The sequence below is a fragment of the Pinus tabuliformis genome, chromosome 6 (assembly GCF_031772625.1).
Source record: "Pinus tabuliformis cultivar Carrire ecotype Pingquan chromosome 6, CPIR1, whole genome shotgun sequence".
Taxonomy (NCBI): domain Eukaryota; kingdom Viridiplantae; phylum Streptophyta; class Pinopsida; order Pinales; family Pinaceae; genus Pinus; species Pinus tabuliformis.
This window is the reverse complement of record NC_142292.1, coordinates 954,395,203-954,418,803: the sequence shown is the minus strand read 5'-3', so window position 1 is coordinate 954,418,803 and position 23,601 is coordinate 954,395,203. Positions and strand designations below refer to the sequence as shown.

Genomic DNA, 23,601 nt, shown 5'->3' with positions numbered 1-23,601 from the left:
TAAATAAATAATTATTAATTTTAATTATTTAAAATATTTACTATAATTTAATATTTATTAAATTAAAAATTAAAATAAAAACATTTCAAAACTAAATTCGTATTAATTTAATTTAATTTTTTTCCTACCACTTATAATAAATATTTATATTTTTTTGTAAGTTTGGTAGGATTTTTCTATTCATGATCTGTCAAAATAGGGCAAGTTACAACCAAAGTCTAACTGGTTAGGTGGCCTTAACCTGCACAGAGGTAAACTAGGTATGTTAGTCACTTAACGACATGATAAGCCATCCAAAAGCAAAATATAATAATTTTGTCAAGCGAAGCTAAATAAGTTTGAGTGTCCTTATACTTCCTAGATTCTAGATAACTGTAAACATGCTGAAAAGTATGGAACTGTTGCGTACAAGAAAAGTCAAAACAAGGAGTAAAACATCAAACTACTCATCATCAGTTGAATCAACAGGGGTAGGATCCTTCACACTTGAACCTGGAAGCTCAATGTGCGGGATGCACAGAATATGTTGTTCGATGCGACTGAGGCAGCCATTCTGCATTTGGAGTTGAAATTGAATCTGCTGGAAATCCTTACTATAATCCGGGAACTTCTGAGAAGACAAAGGCGAGCCAAAAGGGATATGCTCCAAAGCTTTAACCAGGAGGTTCTTCATCATCCAATACAAATGAAAAATCTGTTTATATTGAGAAGATCTTCCCCGAGAGTGTCCTGGGTCAGGCACCAGAGTTTGCCAATCATCCAAATCAATATCCAGTATACCAACTTTCTGGTTAAGCTCATCTTCCCACTCTGTTATAAGCTAACGAACCCGAGTCGAGTTGCCCTCATGATAGGCAGCAACAACTTCATTAATTATTCGAGAAGCAGACTTACAACTACGGGTTTTTCCCGTTGAAGTTCTGGGCTTACAAAACTCAAAGGAGACTTCCAACTGTTTACCACGACCGCAAGAACCCTGGGTGGTCTTGCCCTTCCCAGAGGTAGCACGAGCCATGGTTTGGGAATGATTGAAAGAACTGAGGTCAACTGTCCTGAACCCTGTTAGCCGACCCAGGGATAGCCTATACCCAGGAGCAATATGTGTCCAGGGGTTGTACCGGGCCCAAGAACCTACCAAAGTAACCACATGTGAGGGCCAAGATTGATATATAAACCGATTCTTTCTCATGTTGCAGACTAGAAACCGAAAATAAAAATAGTCCCAGAGCCAAGAAACATGAATTTGACTCTGCCTTGAATGGTTGAGGGTATAATTATAAACCGAACTGCACACATATCGTAACCTTGAAGGTTCAGGGCCTAAACCACAAATATTCAGAAGATAAACAAATCCAGTGTGTCAGGGACAAAAACAAGAAGAAGACAAGGAACTATACAAATTCCTTATCCAGCAAATGCCCATACGCGACAACAAAATTCCAAAGAACACAGACACGAGTACAAAAAATGAAAGAACCCTCATACAATTCTGCAATTGTCATATAAGAATCTAGGTAGTGCTCCTTCCAAACCATCCAATTCAAGACATAGCCATTCTTCCCGGAGACCAGCAAACATATATAATGAGCCATGGAAGCAGGGATACAAAGTTTGAGACTGAAAACATACTCGAGAAAGGTGGCCTGAACCAACTGTAATTGAACCGATGATCGGTGAAGGACCTCGAAGGACACCTCCCCCAAGTCGTCTTGCTACTCAGACCAAAGCGAATTCAAACAAGATTTATGGACATGAAACTTACAAAAGTTACTAGTAAAAAAGCCGAAAACATTCCCCTCACTTATGATGTTGCCACCTTCTGGAATGTCATTAAATGAGGCCATGCACGAGGCCACTGCTCCATGTTCCTCATGTATGTGGAGGATGGTGGAAGGACCCAATCTTTCCAGCTCACACCCCAATCGGGGATGCTGGTCTATATCTTGGTAATATTGTTCACTGTCCCTAATATCCTACTTTAGGATTGCATTTAGGGAATTCAAATCTTCCTCCTGGGGTTAGGGTAGCCAGGCCATCTCCATGGATCTACCCAAGTGAGAACAACCCCATTTTGTTAGGAAATCTGCAGCTTTGTTACCTTCTCTCCTCACATGGGAGGTAAGGATATAGTCGAAGTTGGGAAGAAGCTCACTTACTTCTTGCACCAGTCAAGCAATATGCTAGTCGTGGCTAAGCTTTTCCCATCTTGCTCCTTGGTTCAACTTCTTAATGATTTCAATCACCAATTTTGAATCGACTTCAATCATTAACTTTTTGTATCCAATTCTGATGGCGGTAATGATTCCTTGTTTGGAAACATTAAATTTTGCCTCATTGTTGCTTGCAAAACCACAATCAGTCACGAATACAAGTCTAGTCCCTTTTGCGCTTCCAGAAAGAGACCTCCAAAACCAACAACCCCCGGGTTGCCTTTAGAGGCACCATCAAAGATTAACTTAATGAAACCATCAGAAGGAGTAGAAAAGTGATGAGGTGACACAACTGGGGAAACTAAAACTTTCCACGAGCTAAAAGTTTTTGCTCTAGCAAGGTCTGAAGATAGCTATATTCAAAGGTCTAAGGCATCTGAATATAGTTGGTGATTCAGTGGTTGTGATCCAAAGGTGTTAAAGGTCCTTCAAGAATAGGCATCTCATAGAAACATAAATTTCTCCTATGGTTATAAGGATTATGACCCTTCTAAGCAAATTTGATGATTTCAAATTACACCATGTAAAACGCGAGAATAACCGCGACGCAAATATTTGGGCCAATATTGGCACTGCAATAGAACCAGGATCCTTGATCATCGATCAATCCCAACCTCAAATATGTCATGTCCCTTAAATGATCGAATAAATAAAATGTCATTGAGTGACAATTGGAATATGTTAGGACCCTATACTACTAGTGTAACCCCTTATTGTTATTAGTACAACCCCCTTATTATATTGTTGTACCCATGTAGTCCCCATATTGTTACTATTGTGCCCATAGAAGCCCACTATTGTTATTATTGTGCCCTTACATTATTATTGTTATGTCGGCTCTGATTATATTATGACCCCTTAGAGTCCTATATATAGAAAGGAGGTCTTGTCATTTGAATCATCAAAGAATTGTTCATTTGTGTAATGTAAAGGAGGTTTCTCCCTCGAAGAGGCTTATCTATAAGGCATTCATCTATCAATCTATCTTTTTGTGAGATGGTTTCATAACATTTGGTATCAAAGCTTTGAATTCTAGGGTTTCACTGCTCCAAACAGGCCATCGTGGCATTTGCGCTATAACTTTTTTTTTGCGACGTTTCAAATGCTAAAACAAAACCCATTTGGGTCGAAATCATTATGAAATTCGGGTCCGAATTTCAGAGCTTTTAGCGCTATATTTGCGGAGATATGATCTGAGGAAGTTGGCCTTTTTGCAGACTCCCAAATTTCATTCCAAACAGGTGACCTAGGGAAAATCGTCATAACTGTCTCTCTAAACATCAGATTGAAATTTCGTAAGAAGTTACAGAAAGAGGACAGACTGCAGTTTCTTGTATATATTTTTCAGAGCCAAAGGTCGAAACAGTGACACGTGGCACGTCATAAAATTTCGCTCTACTGAACTAGTCTACAATCAGGTCACCGTGGGAGATTTGGCATAACTCTTCCTTGGAGAATCCAATTTGGATCAGACTGGTGGCATTGGAAAGAGGACACAAAGGGCTACTACAGGTCGCAATTTCAGAACTCGAAGATCTGAAATTACAGAGTTACAGTAGTTTCAAGATCAAGCTCCTAAAATCAAGAAAAAGCGAGATGAGGAAGTTTGATGGCAAGGATCCGGTAAATTGGATACTACAAATGGAGAAATATTTTGATCTACATGGTGTACCACTATTACAAAAAGTATGTATTGCATCTAATTATTTAGAACCGAATCAATTTTTATGGTATAAAGCGCTTTGTTCTCGTAAACAACTTGTTACGTGGTCAATTTTCACGGATGAAATTATAGCACATTATGAGAATACAAAGAGAAACACCTTGTTTAGAGCAACACCACAACAATTGGAAGAAAAAAGAGAAAAAAGGCTTTGTTACAAAGTGGAAAGCAAAATTATGGCAACAAGGAATTCTACCCCTCACAACTATAAAGATGGAAGTGTTGTTTCTTCTAGCCTTCCACAACCTACAAGGGTTACACCACAACAATTGGAAGAAAAAAGAGAAAAAGGGCTTTGTTACAATTGTGATAGAAAATGCACTAAAGGTCATAAGTGTGCTGAGAAGAAATTATTTTACATAGAGTATGAAGAGGAGGAAGAAAAGGATCAAGAAACATCAAAAGAGGAGGATATACGCCAGGACCCAACCCTGGAGAAAGAAGAAATGAATCCGACCATATCTTGTAAAGCATTGGCAAGAATTACCACTCCTCAAACTCTCAAGATAGAAGGATGTATCAAGAAGAAAAAGGTTCAAGAAGTGAAAGATCACATCAAGAAAGAAGAAATGAATCCAACCGTATCTTGTAATACATTCACCGGAATTACCACTCCTCAAATTATCCAGATAGAAGGACATATCAAGAAAAAAAATGTTCAAGAAGTGAAAGATCGCATCAAGCATCAAGAAATGAATCCGACCATATCATGTAAAGAATTGGAAGAAATTACCACTCCTCAAACTCTCAAGATAGAAGGACATATCAAGGAGAAAAAGGTTCAAGTAGTGAAAGATCACATAGATCATCAACAACAAATTCTCCAACTTTTAAAGGATATCGCCACTTTGATACAAAATCGAATGAAACAACAGGTAGATCAACTTCGTAGTGAAAAATGTTTTGATGTAGGTGATTCGGTATTTTTACTGCTACATCTCAAGCAAGCTATTTATGAGAAGGAAATGTTGACAATACTACCTGCACTTAAGAAATGGCAACCTTACCAAATGGGAAGACACTTCAAGGTAAAAATGGATCATGATAGTCTTAAATACTTTTTAGAACAACTATTATCTTTAGAAGAACAGAAAAAATGGGTCACAAATATGTTGGATTATGACTTTGACATCATCTATAGAAAAGGGAAGCAAAATTTTGTTGCAGATGCACTCTCAAGAAAGGATGAGGATGTGGAAGTATTGTTTTGTGCTATTTCTATTATCCAACCAGATTGGATAAACGAAGCAAGGGATGAATGGAAGAAGGACGAAGAAGTATAGCCACCCATTCAAAAGTTGCAGAAGATCCCAATTCAAACAATATTGCCAGAATTTGAAGAAGAAGGAAAAATCATATTGGAACCTGGAACAATCACAGAAACAAGAACCCGACAGCTACAAAATTGATCAATTTCAGATTATTTCATCAAGTGGAAGAACTTACCCGCTGAAGATTCCACATGGGAGGACAAGAATTTTATACAGAAGCATCAAGAGCTACTCAAGCGTTGAGGACAACACTTTTTGAAGGAGAGGGGCATGTTAGGCCCCTATACTACTAGTGTAACCCCTTATTGTTATTAGTACAACCCCCTTATTATATTGTTGTACCCATGTAATCCCCATATTGTTACTATTGTGCCCCATAGAAGCCCACTATTGTTATTATTGTGCCCTTACATTATTATTGTTATGTTGGCTTTGATTATATTATGACCCCTTAGAGTCCTATATATAGAAAGGAGGTCTTGTCATTTGAATCATCAAAGAATTGTTCATTTGTGTAATGTAAAAGAGGTTGCCCCCTCGAAAAGGCTTATTTCTAAGGCGTTCATCTATCTTTTCTATCTTTTTGTGAGCTAGTTTCATAACAGAATAAAACAAGCATTAAAGAGAATAGATCAAACATGCTCGAGTATTGTCTCAAGGTCAAGCAAAAATTTCTTGGGAGGCAGAGTCAGCAACTGAGTTATATTAACTCTAGTTGTAGGCTTAGGGATCTTAGTACCATGATGAAGGTCAAGTGGAATACCTTTCGAATGATATTAAATATAAAGGATGGGGAGGGCAGATTCAGTGCATTTCTCCAGTTGCTTCAAGTGGAAGCAAGTCAATTCAAATGCAAAATGGTGGTGGCAAGGATGGTGGATCGTGCAATGTTTGATCTGCAGCCTGAGAATGATTTTAAATGCGATAGGATGTGTGCATCAATCGACAAGAAACATGGAATTATATCAAGGAATTGGGTGAAGTAGTTAAACCAAAGAATAATCTGTGTGCAGGGAAGGATTGCTCACAAAATGGCCTCAACAAGTCTCAACAAAAGCAACGATAGTGCAAAGGAGCAGGGAAATTCTAACAATGGAGATATGGAGGCCATGGTAGAAAAGACAGGGAAGCAAGTAATTCAGGAGGTGCATGATCAAATAACAATGGTTTTGACTCATCTTGTTGGGATTGGAAAGGATCTGGAGTTGCTACAGAAAGCAGTGGAGCATTTGAACACTGGAATGATTAACTTGAATTTTAAGGTGGACAGTATGGAGGTAAAAGTGGAAACAACGACTGTTGGAGTGCTTAAAGAGGTCTTTAGACTAGGAGAAATGCCCACTCCCAATACTCAGGCAGAAGGGGAGGCAAAATAGGAGCGTCGCATGTTCTCTCTGATCTTGGTACCTGGTCAAACAATGAAAGCGGTCCAGGGGAATTGTCCATTGGAGAAGATGGAAAGCAACGAGTAGACAATCCCTTTATAGACTATATGTTTTGTTGTTTTGTCAAATTTTGTGGGGTCTTTTGGAGAAACTATAGTATAAATGTTGTAAGTAGAATAGTTATAAATAATACTGGTAGCATCATATACTCTTATGTTTTATCTCTGCAAATCATTGAATCAAAGCAAATTTTGAATGTAAGAGACCTGGCTTACTTCCAGCTTTGATATATAAAGCTGATACTTGTTTCCTTGATTTTTTTTTAAATTAATTTGTTTCATATTAATTATTTATATAAATAAATTTGTTTCATATTAATATTAATTTTATCTAATTATTAATAATTTAATTTTATCTAATTATTAATCATATTGATTAATAATATAAATAAATGTGTTTCATATTAATATTAATTTTATCTAATTATTAATAATTTTATTTCATATTGATTAAATAAATAGTATCTTATAAATTTTTATATTAATTTAAAATTTTCAAATGGCTAAAAAGAATTATATTTAAGTTTTGAGGGTTTTTCGCAATGCATTATATTACATATCATTTTTTGAGATTGAAAAAGTAAGTTGTTCATCTATGACCATTTCCATGAAAAGTAGTCGTAACGACTAATTTCTTATTTAAAAGACTAATAAATCTAAATACTCTATTTTTATATTCATTTTTTTAATATAATATATTTATTTAACTTTATATATATATATATATAAATATATTTATTTATTTATATATTAAATATATAATTATATATATATGAACTTTATATAAGAATATTATAATAATTATTATTGTTATTTATTTATAGATAATAACATTTCTCCAATCAATCACCCACATTACATTGATTGGCATATAATTTTTTTTATTAATTATAAATAAAATATATTAAATTTATATATAATATTTTAATTTTATATATATGAGGAGAAAAAAATAGATATGTCATCATTAAAATAGTTCAATGGTGTGTTTTTTAATAAGAAAAGATGTATAATTTCATATATATTATTATATTATTATATTATTTAACTTTTGTTTAATTAATTGTATAAAATAAATATAAACTAATTTAGATCCATCTTAACTGTGGATTTACCAAGTGCGGAGAGAGATAAAATATTTAGATTCAGAGTTGAGATAGATCTAGGCTAGTTCAATTTCTCCTTTAAATATAGGCTATATTACAAATAAATGCCATGCATTCTTAATACCATGGGTCATTTTTTTATTATTATTATTTTATTTTTATAGGGTTATTTGTATTTTAAGCGAGTTAAAATGTTTACATTACATTACATTATCTTACAACATCTCTACCTTGATTGGGGCGAATGACCTTGGTGTGTGTAGTGCGATCTGACGTAGAGGGGACTCGTGCGAATGACAAGAGTCGAACGCGAGGAAGGACGCTAGGACAACTAGCGCGGGAGACTCGAAACCTTGAGAAGGGAAAAGTTTGTTATAAACTTTAGAAAGTCACCTAGTTATTTTGCTTCTGGTTTTAGGTTATGGGCGATAGTGTGGGTGGCGAAATTAATGTGGAGTACGCACAGGTCGCCAACCTATGCATTCTTGCTCCTACAGTGAATTCATTCTCTACAATTGCGATCAGTTGGTGGGAATTACAGTGTGGTGTTGCTGGAAAGAGTAGTTGCATAGTCTGGGACCCTGGAGCAAGGGTTTGTGGGTGTTGGTTTGACATCTGCTTTGTGGTGACAAGGGACATCGTTGTGCTGGTCAAGCCCGTGGAGATTTGTATATGGGCGGACTTGGGCTTGTTAGGCAAGGTTTTGGTAAGTTTCCTTTTGAGGTTCTATCAGACCAGACAGTAACTCCTCAAAATCAATTCGTTGATATTCATTCAGGTTGGTCTTTATTATATACATGAGGGAGAGATTGTTCATTTCATCTCCCGGTGACTATTCATATTCTCTATTATTTATTTACATCAATTTCAGTTATTCACCCAATCCTGATGATTAGGTGTTAACATTCCCCCCTTAATCTGAAGGGATGTTGGTGAGTCGAAGCATTGTTCTAAATCATTCAAGCTTTTCTCTTCCAAGCGCTTTGGTGAAGATGTCTGCAATTTGCTCATTAGTGGAACAATGATGGAGATGGATTGTTTTGGCCTTAACATGATGTCGAATCAGATGATATTTAGTATTGATGTGCTTCATTCAATCATGGAACTTTGGGTTCTTGGCCAACTTTATTGCCGAGGTATTGTCAATCATGAGTGGAGTTGATTGTTCTTGTTTTACCTGCAAATCTTCAAGAATTTTCCTGAGTCACACAATTTCTTTTGTTGCTTCAACCACTACCACATATTCTGCTTCTGTTGTGGAATCTACTGGAACTGATTGTTTGCATGATCTCTAGGAGACAACTCCTGATCCAAGACTCATAGCATAACTGAAGTAGATACCCCAGTTTCTTTGTCTCCATCGAAGTCTGAATCAGAGTGTCCAATCAAGTTGAAGTCATCCACCTGTGTATACTTGATTCCAAAGTCTTGAGTTCCCTTCAAGTACCTTAGAACTCTTTTTGCAGTAGACCAATGTCCCTCACAAGGCTTTTGCACAAACCTGGAGAGGATTCCAACAACAAACGAAATGTCTGGTCTAGTAGTAGTTAGGTAGTTGAGACTTCCTACAAGCTGTCTATACTTTGTTGCATCCTCAAATTCTTTTCCTTCAATGGATGTGAGCTTTAAGTTTTGTTCCATTGGAGTAGTAAGAGGATTGCATTTTGTCATGCCAAACCTGTTCAACAGATGTCCAATGTACTTCTTTTGAAAAAGAAATATGGACTTCGGATGTTGAGTTACTTCAATACCAAGATAGTAATGAACATAGCCCAAATCAGTCATTTCAAAACCTTTCCTCAATTCCTTCTTTATGGATGCAATGTAGCTTTCATTGTTCCTGGTCATCAAAAGATAATTTACATATACCACAAGATATACAATTGTTTTGCCAACTTTCTTAACAAATGAAGTTGCATCATCAAGATCATAATGTTTGAAATTGAGTTTCAGAAGATGCTCGGCTAGTTTTTCATACCAGGCTCGTGGTGCTTGTTTGAGGCCATACAAGGATTTCACAAGTTTGCATACTTTATGTTCATGTCCTTTCACAGCGAATCCTTCAGGCTGGGACATAAAAACATTCTCTTTTAGATCTCCATTCAAGAAAGCAGTTTTTACATCCATTTGATGGACTTTCCAACCATTCTGAGCTGCTAGGGCAAAGAGTGTCCGGATGGTAGCCCATTTTGCTGTGGGAGCAAAAGTCTCCTCATAATCAACCCCTTCCTTCTATGCAAAACCTTTTGCCACAAGCCTGGCTTTGTGCTTGTCAAGTGAGCCATCAATTTTATACTTGTTCTTGTAGACCCACTTGCAGCCAATTGGTTTGGTTCCTAATGGAGGATCAACCAGCTTCCAAGTGCCATTCTTTATCAGGGCATCATACTCCTTTTGCATCGCTTCTTTCCATTCATCATGAGAAGCAGCTTCTTTGAAGGAACTTGGTTCAAATCTGTAGAAAAATTCAATTCACAATCATAAGAAACATCCATATCAACAGGTGAATCAAAGTCATCTACATCACCTCCATTTTGTCAATTTGAATTTCTACTTCCTGTCTTTCCAACCTCATCAAGATGAACACTTTCAAGTTTTTTTATCAGCCACTTTTGGGGACCTTTCTCAGATGGTCCAGGCTACTCCGTTGATTGAGTTGGAACTGAATCAAGATAGAGTCTCCCAATTCTATCAATCACATCACTTAAAGCGTCATCCGTTGTTGGAGTTTCATGTGGGGGAGAGAGTTCTTCAGAAGAAAATTCCACATGTTGATCTAGTATAGGAATCCCCCCTTCAAGATGTGGAATATGATTATCAAATTCTTGAAATGATTTTGCATTTGTGAATCTATCCAAGTGATCAAGTTGCCGCTCAACAACATTGTCAGTTTTGGATGATTCAAGAAAGATTACATCTCTAGATACAACAAACTTTTTATTGACTTCATCATAAAGACGGTATACTTTGGAGGTGTTTGAATAACCCAAGAAGATACACTTACGACTTCTTGCACCAAGTTTGTTTCTATGTACCTTTGGTATCAAGGCATAACAGGTGGAACCAAAGTCCCTGAGATGCTTTACCGAAGGAACATGCCCATACCACATTTCATATGGAGTCTTGTTTCTAATAGCATTAGATGGACATATATTCTTTATATATACAACACATAGAACTGCATCAGCCTAAAACATCAACTTTACATTTTTGAAAAACATCATGGAACGCACCATATTTAAGATTGTCCTATTCATTCTTTCAGCTACACCGTTTTGTTGGGGATTATAAGGCACAATTGTTTAATGTTTGATCCCATGTTGGCGAAGATAGTTTTCAAATTCATTTGAAGTGTATTCTTTTCCATTATCAATGCAAATAGAGCCAATATGAGATTGTGCATCATTTTCAATCCATGTATGAAAGTTATTGAATGTTTGAAAAGCATCAGATTTGTTCTTCAATAAATAAACCCAACACATTTTGGTGTAGTCATCAATAAATGTCATCATATATTTATTTCCATTTGCAGAAGGAACATGAATTGGACCACATAAATCTGAATGAATGAGTTCAAGTTTTCTGTGTACTCTTGAATGTGAATCATATAAAGATTGTTTGCTATGCTTTCCTAGAATGCAAGCATCACATTGCTTAAGTTTCCTGGGAATTGTAGGCAAACCAGCAACACCATTTTTCTTCAACAAGCGGAGGCTGTCATAGTTCAAATGTCCAAATCTAGCATGCCATAATAAACGTGATGGAAGCGTACCTTCTTCAAAATGAGAATTGTATGAGAAATGTTGTGCACGAGCAGAGGTACCTTGCAGCTTGAGAAGCCTTTCTTCTTCTATTCCCCTCATGAAAAGTGAGTGGTCAAATGCTTTTCTCACCTCAAGCTTGCCATCTGTTATCACCCTAAAATTTTTGTTTCTAAGCTTTGGAAAGTTTGCCTTGTTTCTAGTCATAATCTTATAGGTTTTGAGTCATCTCATCTCAATAAGTGTCATTCTCTTTTCCAAAAAAGAAGTTTCACAGCCTCATTCCATGTCCTAGAAGCCTCACCATGTGTTTTGACATCAGTTTGATTCCAAAGGGTTGATGTTAGTCTCGGTCTAGTCTTTCCATGGTTGTTTTAGAGTCTAAGATCTAAAAGAGAGTCTTGTTGGTATGTTCAAATAGGTTCAATACTCTGTTCTTGCCTATCACTGGTCCCACATCACACATAAGTTCCATGTGTCAAACTTGTGTCAAGGTTTTCGTAGTGCAAAACTCACTCTAGGTGTTTTCGTAGTGCAAAACCCAGAATTTTCACTGGCTGCGCTACGAAATCGGGGATTCTGAACTAGGAGTTTTCGTAGTGCACTACGAAACCCCTGAAGCAGCCTGTTTCAACATAAAAGACTCTATTTTTTGCTTTTACTAGTCAACTTCCAGAAGGGTACCTGAGTAGTTGAGAACTCAATTTTCAAAACTGGAAGAGGTTTTTCTTCCTAACATACTCAAATACAAAAACCTCTTTCAGTTTCTTCAAATTCGTTCTGAGGTGGGAGGAATTTATGGTTAAACTTGCGCTACGAAACTGTTGAAAGTCAAGCTTTGTCTTCTGGTTTGAGCAGTCTTTTTCAAGATTAGTTTCTGGTCACAGGAAAAGGTATTTTGGAATTTTGAAGGAGGTTTCTCTCCACCAACTCTCCAGCTACAATAAACTATTTCACTTTCTTCATAAGTGTTTTTAGTTGGGAGATACTAAGATTTCTTTGAAACCATAATTTCAGAGAACAAATTTTTCCTGTTTTACATGTGTTTTTCAAGGACAGATTCTGAACAGCTGGAGAAGTGTTTTAAAAAACCAAGAGAGATTTTTGTTGTAGACAGCATGGACTACAAAAACCTCCTTTAGTTTCATAAAATATGTCATGGATGAGAAGATAAACACTCTGTCCCACGTGAAAATTTTCAAGGATCCTAAACCTAAAAACAGGGAAACATGTTCCCTAATTTTTAGGGTTTATCATAAGTAATAAGGTGACAACGTGGGAGGCTTCATCAAATTCGACCTCATGAGGTTGCAACTGTCAAAGAATGATTTCAATGTTTAGATAAGGTTGTTGTAATCATAATACGGAGTTACACGCCTAGTTGTATTAGGTCACTAGCATTGCTAGTTAACAACTAGTTCTAATTAATGGTTTGTTTTATGGTTAGAATAGGTGTCACTCATATCAAATTCAAATTCTCTTGATGAGGGATGAAGGAATACATGTTGTAAATGCTATATATAAAGCAAGAGGTCAAATTAGCAAAGGGTTGGAGACTTTTTGGCTCCGCTGTTGCTCTATGTGCAGACGGTGTATATTTTAACCTAATGCAGAATTTCTACTTAGACAACTCAAGATTCATGAAGAGTTCTTGTATGTTCTTGTTTTGATGGCATCTTTCAATACTTACATTGCAGTGGTGTTTACTTATGATACTCAGAATTCATCAATGATGCTTTGACTTCCTTCATAGATAAACTGTGTTTCACTGTTTTATATTTGCATTTCTGCACTTGAACTCTATAATTCCTTGACTTCCATGCTAGGTAGAATGTTTTGGCTTCACTACTCAGGATTCAAAGAGACATTTTAAGGTCCTATTGTCTCATGTATTTCCTCTTTCACTTACTTGCAGTGGTATGAATACATGTTACTTAGAACTCATCAATGATGCTCTAACTTCCTTCATATATTTATAAACTGTGTTTCCTTGCATTGTATCTTTGTTTTGTTGATGTATAAAAACTCTCTATGCCCTGACTTCATGTTAAGCTGATCTTGCTGTGGTACTGAAACATACTTTGACTCCATAGCCCAATGGTAGCCAGCCTTCATCTTTCAACCTATAAACATATACAATCACAAACCATAGAGTTAGCCATCTATCCATATCTTTAATCAAAATCATTAACCCTTTGAGAGAGCCCTCTCAGGCTGAGGAGGCTAAGCCTTAGCTAAAAGATTGGTTTGAAATAGTTACACTAAGATAGTCTGGTCAGCAGCCTATGAGGGTCCTATTTTGGTGATAACATTTTGGTGCATCTGCCGGGAGTCTGAAGATTATTCATTCCTGAAATCAAGAAGCTGAACTTTTGAAGGTAGCAGGAGCTCAGAAAGTTTTCAAGGTTGCAACCTACCTTGGCGACTCCACACATCGAATAACAAATTGGAAGGTGACTCCACTGCTAGAAGATCAGTAGCTTGATGAGGTTTCAAGATGAGTTCCATTGCAAGAATGAATGCCAGGTATGCCCCTATGAATCGGTCTCATATCCCTGGTTTTCCAAATCCTATGCCAAAGGTTGATTGGTTAGATGATCTTCCAATATTCAAAGATGAAAATAAGGACAATGCTGCTCTTCATTTGGTTAGGTTCCATATGCATGTACACAATCTTAAGGTTCAGTTCCCTGAAGATTGTCTCATGAAGATGTTTATGACCACTTTAGAAGGAAAAGCATGGTCTTGGTATAAAAGCTTGGAAAATGGTTCATTATATTCTCTTGCTGATTTCCATGATGTATTCTATGACATGTATAAAGAGTGTCATCCTTCCTTATTGCTGGTCAAAGATTGTTGTAAACATTCTATGAGTTTTATTCAATATTTGGAGGATTGTTATGATGATGATGAATTCATGGATGAAGAAATTTTAGAAGCTCTTCATAACAATAAATTTCAACACCAAGAAGAAAGGATAACATCCCATGAAATGCAACATGAAAATCAGCAGGGGTTTACTTATGAAAATCATATTACATCCTCCGAGATTAATGTAGAGATGCAACAGACTTGTCAGTCTTCAGATCATAATGAAGATGAAAATAATTGCAAACACCAAGAAGAAATACTGGAAGAAATTTTTTATAACGCCCAGGCAGAGGAAAAGGTTGTTCATTTATGTAATTCCTTGCAGCAGATTACTTCAAAGAATGATCATAATAGTGAGGAAAATTACATTGTCTATGGAAATCATGTAGAAAGGCAGTTGGATAGCATATCAAAGGAATTTTGTGTGGCTGAGAATCAATTGTCTGAAGATATAGAATGTTATGATGATCATCAAAATAACCATGTCCTCTTTGACCCTATAAATTAATACATGGCAAAGTTTTGCACATCAGTATTTCATTTTCATTTGCATTATGAAGATCATATACATTATAAGTTGATTTGGTCATCTCACTATCATGGTTATTTTGAGGTTGAATGCAGTCAAGAGATTCAAGGGTCAAATCAGATCGATGACTGGCTTCATTGGAAATTTCATGTTCCTTGAGCTACAAGTGGAGATTGCAGTTGATAGGGTAGGTAGGAATGTGCAAATAAGCTCAGGGTAGGTTGACTGAGCATCTATTTCAGTAGGTGCAGTTTGAATTCTTCTTGCAGCAAATCATTAAAGGCTTGAGGAGCAAATTGGGCAGAAGTTCAGAGTTTTATTCTAGAGGATGGATAGCGGCATTGGAGCTACAAGTTCTTAGTATACCATAAGGGCACACTATCCCTAGTGGAGCCACTGTTATCACCCTAAAATTTTTGCTTATAAGCTTTGGAAAGTTTGCCTTGTTTCTAGTCATAGTCTTATAGGTTTTGAGTCATCTCATCTCAATAAGTGTCATTCTCTTTTCCAAAAAAAAAAAGTTTCACAGCCTCATTCCATGTCCTAGAAGCCTCACCATGTGTTTTGACATCAGTTTGATTCCAAAGGATTGATGTTAGTCTTGGTCTAGTCTTTCCATGGTTGTTTTAGAGTCTAAGATCTAAAAGAGAGCCTTGTTGGTATGGTCAAATAGGTTCAATACTTTGTTCTTGCCTATCACTGGTCCCACATCACACATAAGTTCCATGTGTCAAACTTGTGTCAAGGTTTTCGTAGTGCAAAACTCACTCTAGGTGTTTTCGTAGCGCAAAACCTAGAATTTGCACTGGTTGCGCTACAAAATCAGGGATTCTGAACTAGGAGTTTTCGTAGCGTGCTACGAAACCCCTGAAGCAGCATGTTTCAGCATAAAAGACTCTGTTTTTTGCTTTTACTAGTCAACTTCCAGAAGGGTTCCTGAGCAGCTGAGAACTCAATTTTCAAAAATGAAAGAGATTTTTCTTCCTAACATACTCAACTACAAAAACCTCTTTCAGTTTCTTCAAATTCGTTCTAAGGTGGGAGGAATTTATGGTTAAACTTGCGCTATGAAACTGCTGAAAGTCAAGCTTTGTCTTCTGGTTTGAGCAGTCTTTTTCAAGATCAGTTTCTGGTCACACGAAAAAGTATTTTGGAATTTTGAAGGAGGTTTCTCTTCACCAACTCTCCAGCTACAATAACCTATCTCACTTTCTTCATAAGTGTTTTCAGTTGGGAGATACTAAGCTTTCTTTAAAACCCTAATTTCAGAGAACAAATTTTTCCTATTTTACATGTGTTTTTCAAGGACAGATTCTGGACAGCTGGAGAAGTGTTTTAAAAAACCAAGAGAGGTTTTTGTTCTAGACAACATGGACTACAAAAACCTCCTTCAGTTTCATAAAATATTTCATGGATGAGAAGATAAAGGCTTTGTACCACGTGCCAATTTTCAAGGATCCTAAACCTAAAAACAGGGAAACATGTTCCCTAATTTCTAGGGTTTATCATCAACAGTAAGGTGACAACGTGGGAGGCTTCATCAAATTTGACCTCATGAGGTTGCAGCTGTCAAAGAATGCTTTCAATGTTTAGATAAGGTTGTTGTAATCATAATAAGGAGTTACACTCCTAGTTGTATTAGGTCACTAGCACTGCTAGTTAACAACGAGTTCTAATTAATGGTTTGTTTTATGGTTAGAATAGGTGTTACTCATACAAAATTCGAATTCTCTTGATGAGGGATGAAGGAATACATGTTGTAAATGCTATATATAAAGCAAGAGGTCGAATTTGATGCAGAATTTCTACTTAGACAACTCAAGATTCATGAAGAGTTCTTGTATGTTCTTGTTTTGATGGCATCTTCCAATACTTACATTGCAGTGGTGTTTACTTATGATACTCAAAATTCATCAATGATGCTTTGACTTCCTTCATAGATAAACTAACTGTGTTTCACTGTTTTATATTTGCATTTCTGCACTTGAACTCTATAATTCCTTGACTTCCATGCTAGGTAGAATGTTTTGGCTTCACTACTCAGGATTTAAAGAGAGTTTTTAAGGTCCTATTGTCTCATGGCTTTCCTCTTTCACTTACTTGCAGTGGTATGAATACATGTTACTTAGAACTCATCAATGATGCTCTAACTTCCTTCATGTATTTATAAACTGTGTTTCCTTGCATTGTATCTTTGTTTTGTTGATGTATAAAAACTTTCAATGCCCTGACTTCATGTTAAGCTGATCTTGTTGTGGTACTGAAACATACTTTGACTCCATAGCCCAATGGTAGCCAGCCTTCATCTTTCAACCTATAAACATATACAATCACAAACCATAGAGTTAGCCATCTATCCATATCTTTAATCAAAATCATTAACCCTTTGAGAGAGCCCTCTCAGGCTGAGGAGGCTAAGCCTTAGCTAAAAGATTGGTTTGAAATAGTTACACTGAGATAGTCCGATCAGCAGCCTATCAGGGTCCTATTTTGGTGATAACACCATCAAACATATGAATGGAGTGACCTTGCTGGCGGATGTGGACCAAGGACAACAAGTTTCTCTTCAGTTGTGGGAGATATAGAACATGATGCAGAAGAAAGTCTGGAAGACCAGGCAAAAATCTTTTCTATGAGTCATGTGGCAAGTTGCTCCTGAATCAAGCAACCAATCATTTTTCCAAGAAGCAAGTGAAGCATTAAATAAGTCTTCATTTACTCCGATATTACATTGTGCCACAACATAATGAGCGGATTCAGGTGCTTTACCTTTGTCTGTGTCATTAGTTTTACCTTTGGGTTGATTTCTTTGCTGCTCAATTTTGTCCCAAGGTAACTTGCATGTAGAGGCATCATGTGATCCATTTCTTTTGCAGCATATGCAGTGCAAATCTGAATTTTCTCCTTGAGAGTGTCTGCTCCTTGCCTCTGAAATATCTTCCTCTTCCTCTTCGACCACCTCTTCCTTTGGAAGAATCTTGGGCAAGATTCTTTTCTTTATGAGCAAGGCACACAACCTCTTCAGAAGATTCAAGGGCTGTCTTCTTTCCAAAAGCTTTCTCTCTTTTAGCAAATTTTTTCACAAGAGAGTCAAAGGTAATATCTTTGAGATTTCCATTTGCTTGCAATGACTCAAGATAATTGGAGTAAGTAGGATAAAGTGCCTTGAGAAAATCCATAAGAGGAATATCCAATTTAACCTTAGTGGCTTCGATATCATGCATTATAGATTTTACTTCGGATGCAAGAGCAAGAGGATCATTATTTTTTAATTCAAGAGTGAAGAGTTTAATCATGAGTTGAACAACTTCAAGTGCAAAATGTGAGTCATAGAGTTCTTTCAGCTTTTGTAAGGCTTCGAAAGCAGTTGAAAATGGCGAAATATGGCGACTCACCTCTTCACTTATAGATGCTGCAATTCTTATTTTCCCAAATGGCGAATTCTTTGTTTGAGGTACGCTATTCTGGATCTTTGTCTCCGTCTCCAATACACACTCCTTTCCACAACTCATTGAAAATGAGGGTGTGTTTTATCATCCGGGACCACTCAAGATAGTTCTCCTTGCTAGTGAGAACTATTCCCACAATAGATATGATTGAATGCATACTGTAAAAAAAATACTTCTGCTGGCAAAAATGTGCTTTTGTGGAGAAAATTTTTTTCTGCTGCTAAAAAAATACTTCTGCTGATAGAAAAAATATTCCTGGTCATAAAAAATGCACTTCTGGTGTAAAAAATTACAATCTGATCTGTATAGAGCAGAGATATTATTAGGGAAGGATATATTTAGGAAAGGGTGTATATGGGGGAGGGAGTATATGGGAGAGGGGGTTTATTAAAAAAAAACAAGCGTTATATTAAAAATGCAGCAATGTATTAACACCGAAACGGTGGGAGGTGTATTAGTAGGTTGGGAATGTGGAGAAGCAGGCATACCACCCATGGCCTTCACTTCGCCAGAGTAAAGAACAAGCAGCACGACCATGATTTACAACTCACAGGCACAACGATTTGGGAGCTAAATGTGTATGGAGGAGCAACGCTATATGGCAGAGTTCGAAATTGGGAAGGGAGGAGGCATAAAATGTGGTATGCGGATTATGAACCAGGGTTGCGTATTAAACTGGAGGAGTGGCTGTTGCATTATATGAGCCAACAGGGGTATAGGAATTTGCACCATGAGCCAACAATTGACTGTGCATTTGTTGTGCAGTGGTTGCAACGTCTAATGTAAAAAAACTGGAGCTGTATGGGCCTGGAGTAAAATAATGTAACAACTGAGATATACCAGACAGCGCCTCCAGGTTCAATGCACCAACGTTCAATCCTCCATAATCTTTCACGCAAATATGGAGGCCAGCAACGTGGAGAGAGCAGCGTATGGAGGCCAGCAATGTATGGAGGCCAGCAACGTATGGAGGCCAGTAGCATGGAGAGAGCAACATATGGACTATGTCAAAGGAGCGTGGGAGGTTACAAAAATTGGCAGAAAAATGCAGGACAAACTGAAAAATTTATGAAGAAATGATAGAAGGGAGTTACAATGGCAGATAGAAGCCAAAAAATGGCGTTGGCTCTGATACCATGTCAGACCAAGTAGTAACTCTTCAAAATCAATTCGTTGATATTCATTCCGGTTGGTCTTCATTATATACATGAGGGAGAGACTGTTCATTTCATCTCCCGGTGACTATTTATATTCTCTATTATTTATTTACATCAATTTCAGTTATTCACCCAATCCTGATGATTAGGTGTCAACAGGTTCTTTGCATGTAAGTGTTTTCTCCTTGCTAAATCATTGGTAGTGCATTTCTATTGTTGTTTCTTAAATTTTTTTGAGAGGGACTCTATGTTTCAAGAGCGTTTCAAGTCAAGGAAACTTTGGCATTAACACTTTGTCTATTGGAGGAAGGAGTCTGATGTTTGTTTAATTGCAGAGGTTTTCTTTGGGTGAGACCCTCACAGGTTGGTTGTAGCACAGTTGCCACTAACGGGTGGGGGAAGTGTTGGTAGTCTAAGAGGGTGGTTGAGGATTTCATGGGGGACGGGACTACCATTCCTTTGTTAATGCATCTAATTCAAGGGCCCATAATTCGATCCTTAGTGGGATTCCCCTTGTGGTGGTTTGTTGCAGTAGTTGAAATGTTGAGATAACGAGGTCGAGCCTGTAGGGGGATGGGGCATTGAGGTCCATTGGGGGGAAGGGATGGCCAGGTGGGAGTGGTAGATATTGAGGGGGCTGTGAGAGTTGGGTTGGGGGGAAAATTGGAGCATGATTAACTCCAGTCACTAGGCCGCGTGGACTAGCCACCACTTTAGAATCCTTGGACCTGCAGGTGCGAAATATAATGGCGATTTTGGAGGGTATGAGGCAGTAGTGACACAATGACCACAATGAAGTTGTCGTATTTAAGAATGGCTTGCAACAAAACTAGTGGGATATGCTCGATCGCTTGGGTTTTTTGCGAAGGAATCATAGGCACATCAATGACCGCTTAGATGATTTGGAGGCATGCCTAACTCATGTGGAATTTCATGCCTATCAAGATCTTAATCTTCCTGTTGCTCCTAGTGCTGTACATGCACCAAATTTACCTTAAGCTCTGTGATCACTGTTGGTGTTTGTTCACTCTCTCTGTTTTTTGGGCTATTTGGTCTTTTTGTTTTTGCCAATTATGTAAAACTTGGTAGTTTATCCTTAATTTTTGCATTGCTTTCTTGGCCAACAAATTTGGTCAGAGTGAGATTGAGAGAGCAAGGGATATCATGTGCATCTAATGTATTATTTTGAAGAATTAATAAAAAATTTGATAAAAAAAAAAATTGTTACATCCCTACCATACTCGGATATAGTTATTTTTATTTTTATTTTATTTTGACTGAGTTAAAATGTTTACATTACAGCATCTCTATCATACTAGGCTAGAGAGCTCTAGACACAAATACTATTATTATACATAACATGGATGTTAAGAGGTTTCTTAAAATTGCTTATAACTCTAGCCAAAACACTCATCTTCGACTCAAACGAGCATGACATAAGGATGCCTAGTCTTGGTTGAACCACTGGAGAATAAATGAGAGTATCATCTCGTAAATTCATGATAATATTAAAAATATTATTACATACAAGTTTAAAGAGAAATTGTGGGAAAATAAAGAGCTAGAGGGACAAAGGAGACTATTATATTATAAAGAGGTGATCAACCCACGATCGACCTCAATTTTGAAAACAAAATTTATCTTTCTCACTAATGTTAAGAAGAAAATGAGCATTGTCAACCTGAGAACTAATTCCCATGAATCTCATAGTGAAATTGGACATTGGTCAATTCTCAAAACACCATGGGATAAAAGAGTTTGTCACATGTACAATCCTTAAAGAGTTGAAGATAAAAAAAGACTCTTTATTAGATTGCCCATCTTATACTCATTCAACTTAATTTTCAAAAAATTTATCATACTACAACTTTCTTAACATTTTAACTCAATAAAATTACAATGATCCTTACTTCTTTTTCGATATAAAAATAAAATATTGAAAAATTTAATTCTTATTTTTTAAAATTTCTAATAAATGTTAGTTAAAATTAAAATATATAAAGGTTAATCTTCATCATAAAATAAATACTAATAATTTATTACTTTAATATTTATATTTAACAAAAATGTCTTAAGATAAAATAAAACTTATTTTTAAATAATATATAGTTATAGATATAAATATGAATACCAGACTCGATGTCATAACTAGTCTGACATTCAAAACAGAGAATACCATGGAGCAGTTAATTTCATGTTAAATTAAATAAAATAAATGCAAGTTTGCGACGAGAGAGAATCTTAGAATCTCGGACGGCAGAAACTTCCCAACATTAGATAAAGAAATGAGATAAATTAGCAAAGTGCACAACCACCCAATGTATAACCACCCTCTCTATATATATATAACTTTAGATAGAACCCTTATATATACCGTCCTTGGCCTGACTCGAAAACAAAATCCCAGAGACTCCACTGGTTATACCAACATATTCCTACCGGCATTTCTTTAACACAAATGGTTACAACATACTATTCCTACCAAAATTTCTTTAACATAGAAGGAGGTATGAAATATCTTTATAAATATTTCATAAAAATACTTTAGAGGAGACATGGTATAACAAATAAGGGACCTTTCAGCAAAACAGCAAACCATTTTATCAAATAAATAAAAATACTTTAAAGGAGACATGGTATAACAAATAAGGGACCTTTCAGCAAACCAGCAAACCATTTTATCAAATAAATGAAAGATAAATTAGCTACCGAATGACCTTAAAAAATAACCAGTATACGCAAGCAAATTTATCGTTGAAAAAAAACATTCTTCAGGCTTACCTTTAGCTGCAGCGATGGAAGCTTCGGCTATTGCATCCATGGAATTTAAAACGGCATCAGGAATTAAAGCTTCACTATTCATCAGCTTCTCTTCACGGAGTTCTTCATTAACGTCCCACTCTACAGCGAGGGGATCTTCTGCGGAGGCCGCCTCGCGTCGCAAAGAGCGCGACGAGGCCTTAGCTGACAGTGTCGAGGAGGATGACTCTGGCTTGCAGCATACCGTCGTTTTTTTCTGAGCTGAGGCCATTTTAGTGCATTCACAAATAAACCGAAGCCGTCCCTCTCTCTTATAATCCCACTGGTTTTACAATCTGACATACAGCAAGCCTAGGCGCTCCCCACCTCGCTGAAATATCTGCCTTTATTTTATTTTAAAGCTCCAATTTCAAGAACAGTGACGATTCTTTGATCATATTCGACTTCTGTTTCAGTTCCCGGGTACCGAAGGGCCCGCTCCAGATCTGATTCCTGAGTACAGAAGTCAACTTTTCTTTTGCGTAAAAGAGAGAGAGTGAAGATTTGTTGTTTTCTTACTTTCTTGCTTTTCCTTTTAAATTTTAAATTCAGTGCAAATCGGCCTGTGTATTCAAGACGTGAAGGAAAAGAGTGACAGAAAAGTGAGAAAACATAAGCATAAGATTTGTTGTTTTCTTACTTTCTTGCTTTTCTTTTTAAATTTTAAATTCAGTGCAAATCGGCCTGTGCATTCAAGACGGGAATGAAAAGAGTGACAGATAAGTGAGAAAACATAAGCATAAGATTTGTTGTTTTCTTACTTTCTTGTTTTTCTTTTTAAAATTTAAATTCAGTGCAAATTGGCCTGTGCATTCAAGACATGAATGAAAAGACTGACTGATAAGTGAGAAAACATAAGCATAAATAGCCTCGGGAATTGAATCCCTGGTGCTATTTTCCCTACCTTTGAATGTCAGCCGGTGCTAGCTCGCTTTGCTCGTTCTTTTTCGGAGCGCTCGCCGTGCTCTGCCTCCTTTCGGTGGAGACCGACGGTCTTCAAATAGGCTCGTGCGGGCCTCTAGGTAAGATTATAATAGTCAAATCCCGGTCCATATCCACAAATAATTTCCAGTTCCCTGCCCTACAGATTACCGAAGACCGTCTGATAAAATTGTACAAATGATTTTCAGTCCTTGCTCTACAGATTACCGAAGACCGTGTGATAAAATTGTACAAATAATTTTCAGCTACCTGCCCTACAGGTTACCGGAGACCGTCTGATAAGACTGTTTCTAACGGAAACCAAAACCAGTGATTTCTACCCTGAAACCGCCATCTCAA

At 36.9% G+C, this 23,601-nt stretch overlaps 1 protein-coding gene across 1 annotated transcript in view; it reads right to left on the bottom strand.

The window, feature by feature from the left end:
* LOC149262116 (Copper amine oxidase family protein) overlaps nt 1-23,365 on the bottom strand; it is a 118,764-nt gene extending 95,399 nt beyond the window's left edge. The window contains exons 1-2 of the mRNA XM_089423395.1: nt 23,225-23,365; nt 22,303-22,773 (exon numbers count right to left, since the gene is read on the bottom strand). Coding sequence (XP_089279521.1) covers nt 22,303-22,552 — 250 coding nt within the window. The 5' untranslated portion in view covers nt 22,553-22,773; nt 23,225-23,365. The remainder of the gene's footprint in view (nt 1-22,302; nt 22,774-23,224) is intronic.
* Nucleotides 23,366-23,601: the final 236 nt, after the last annotated feature.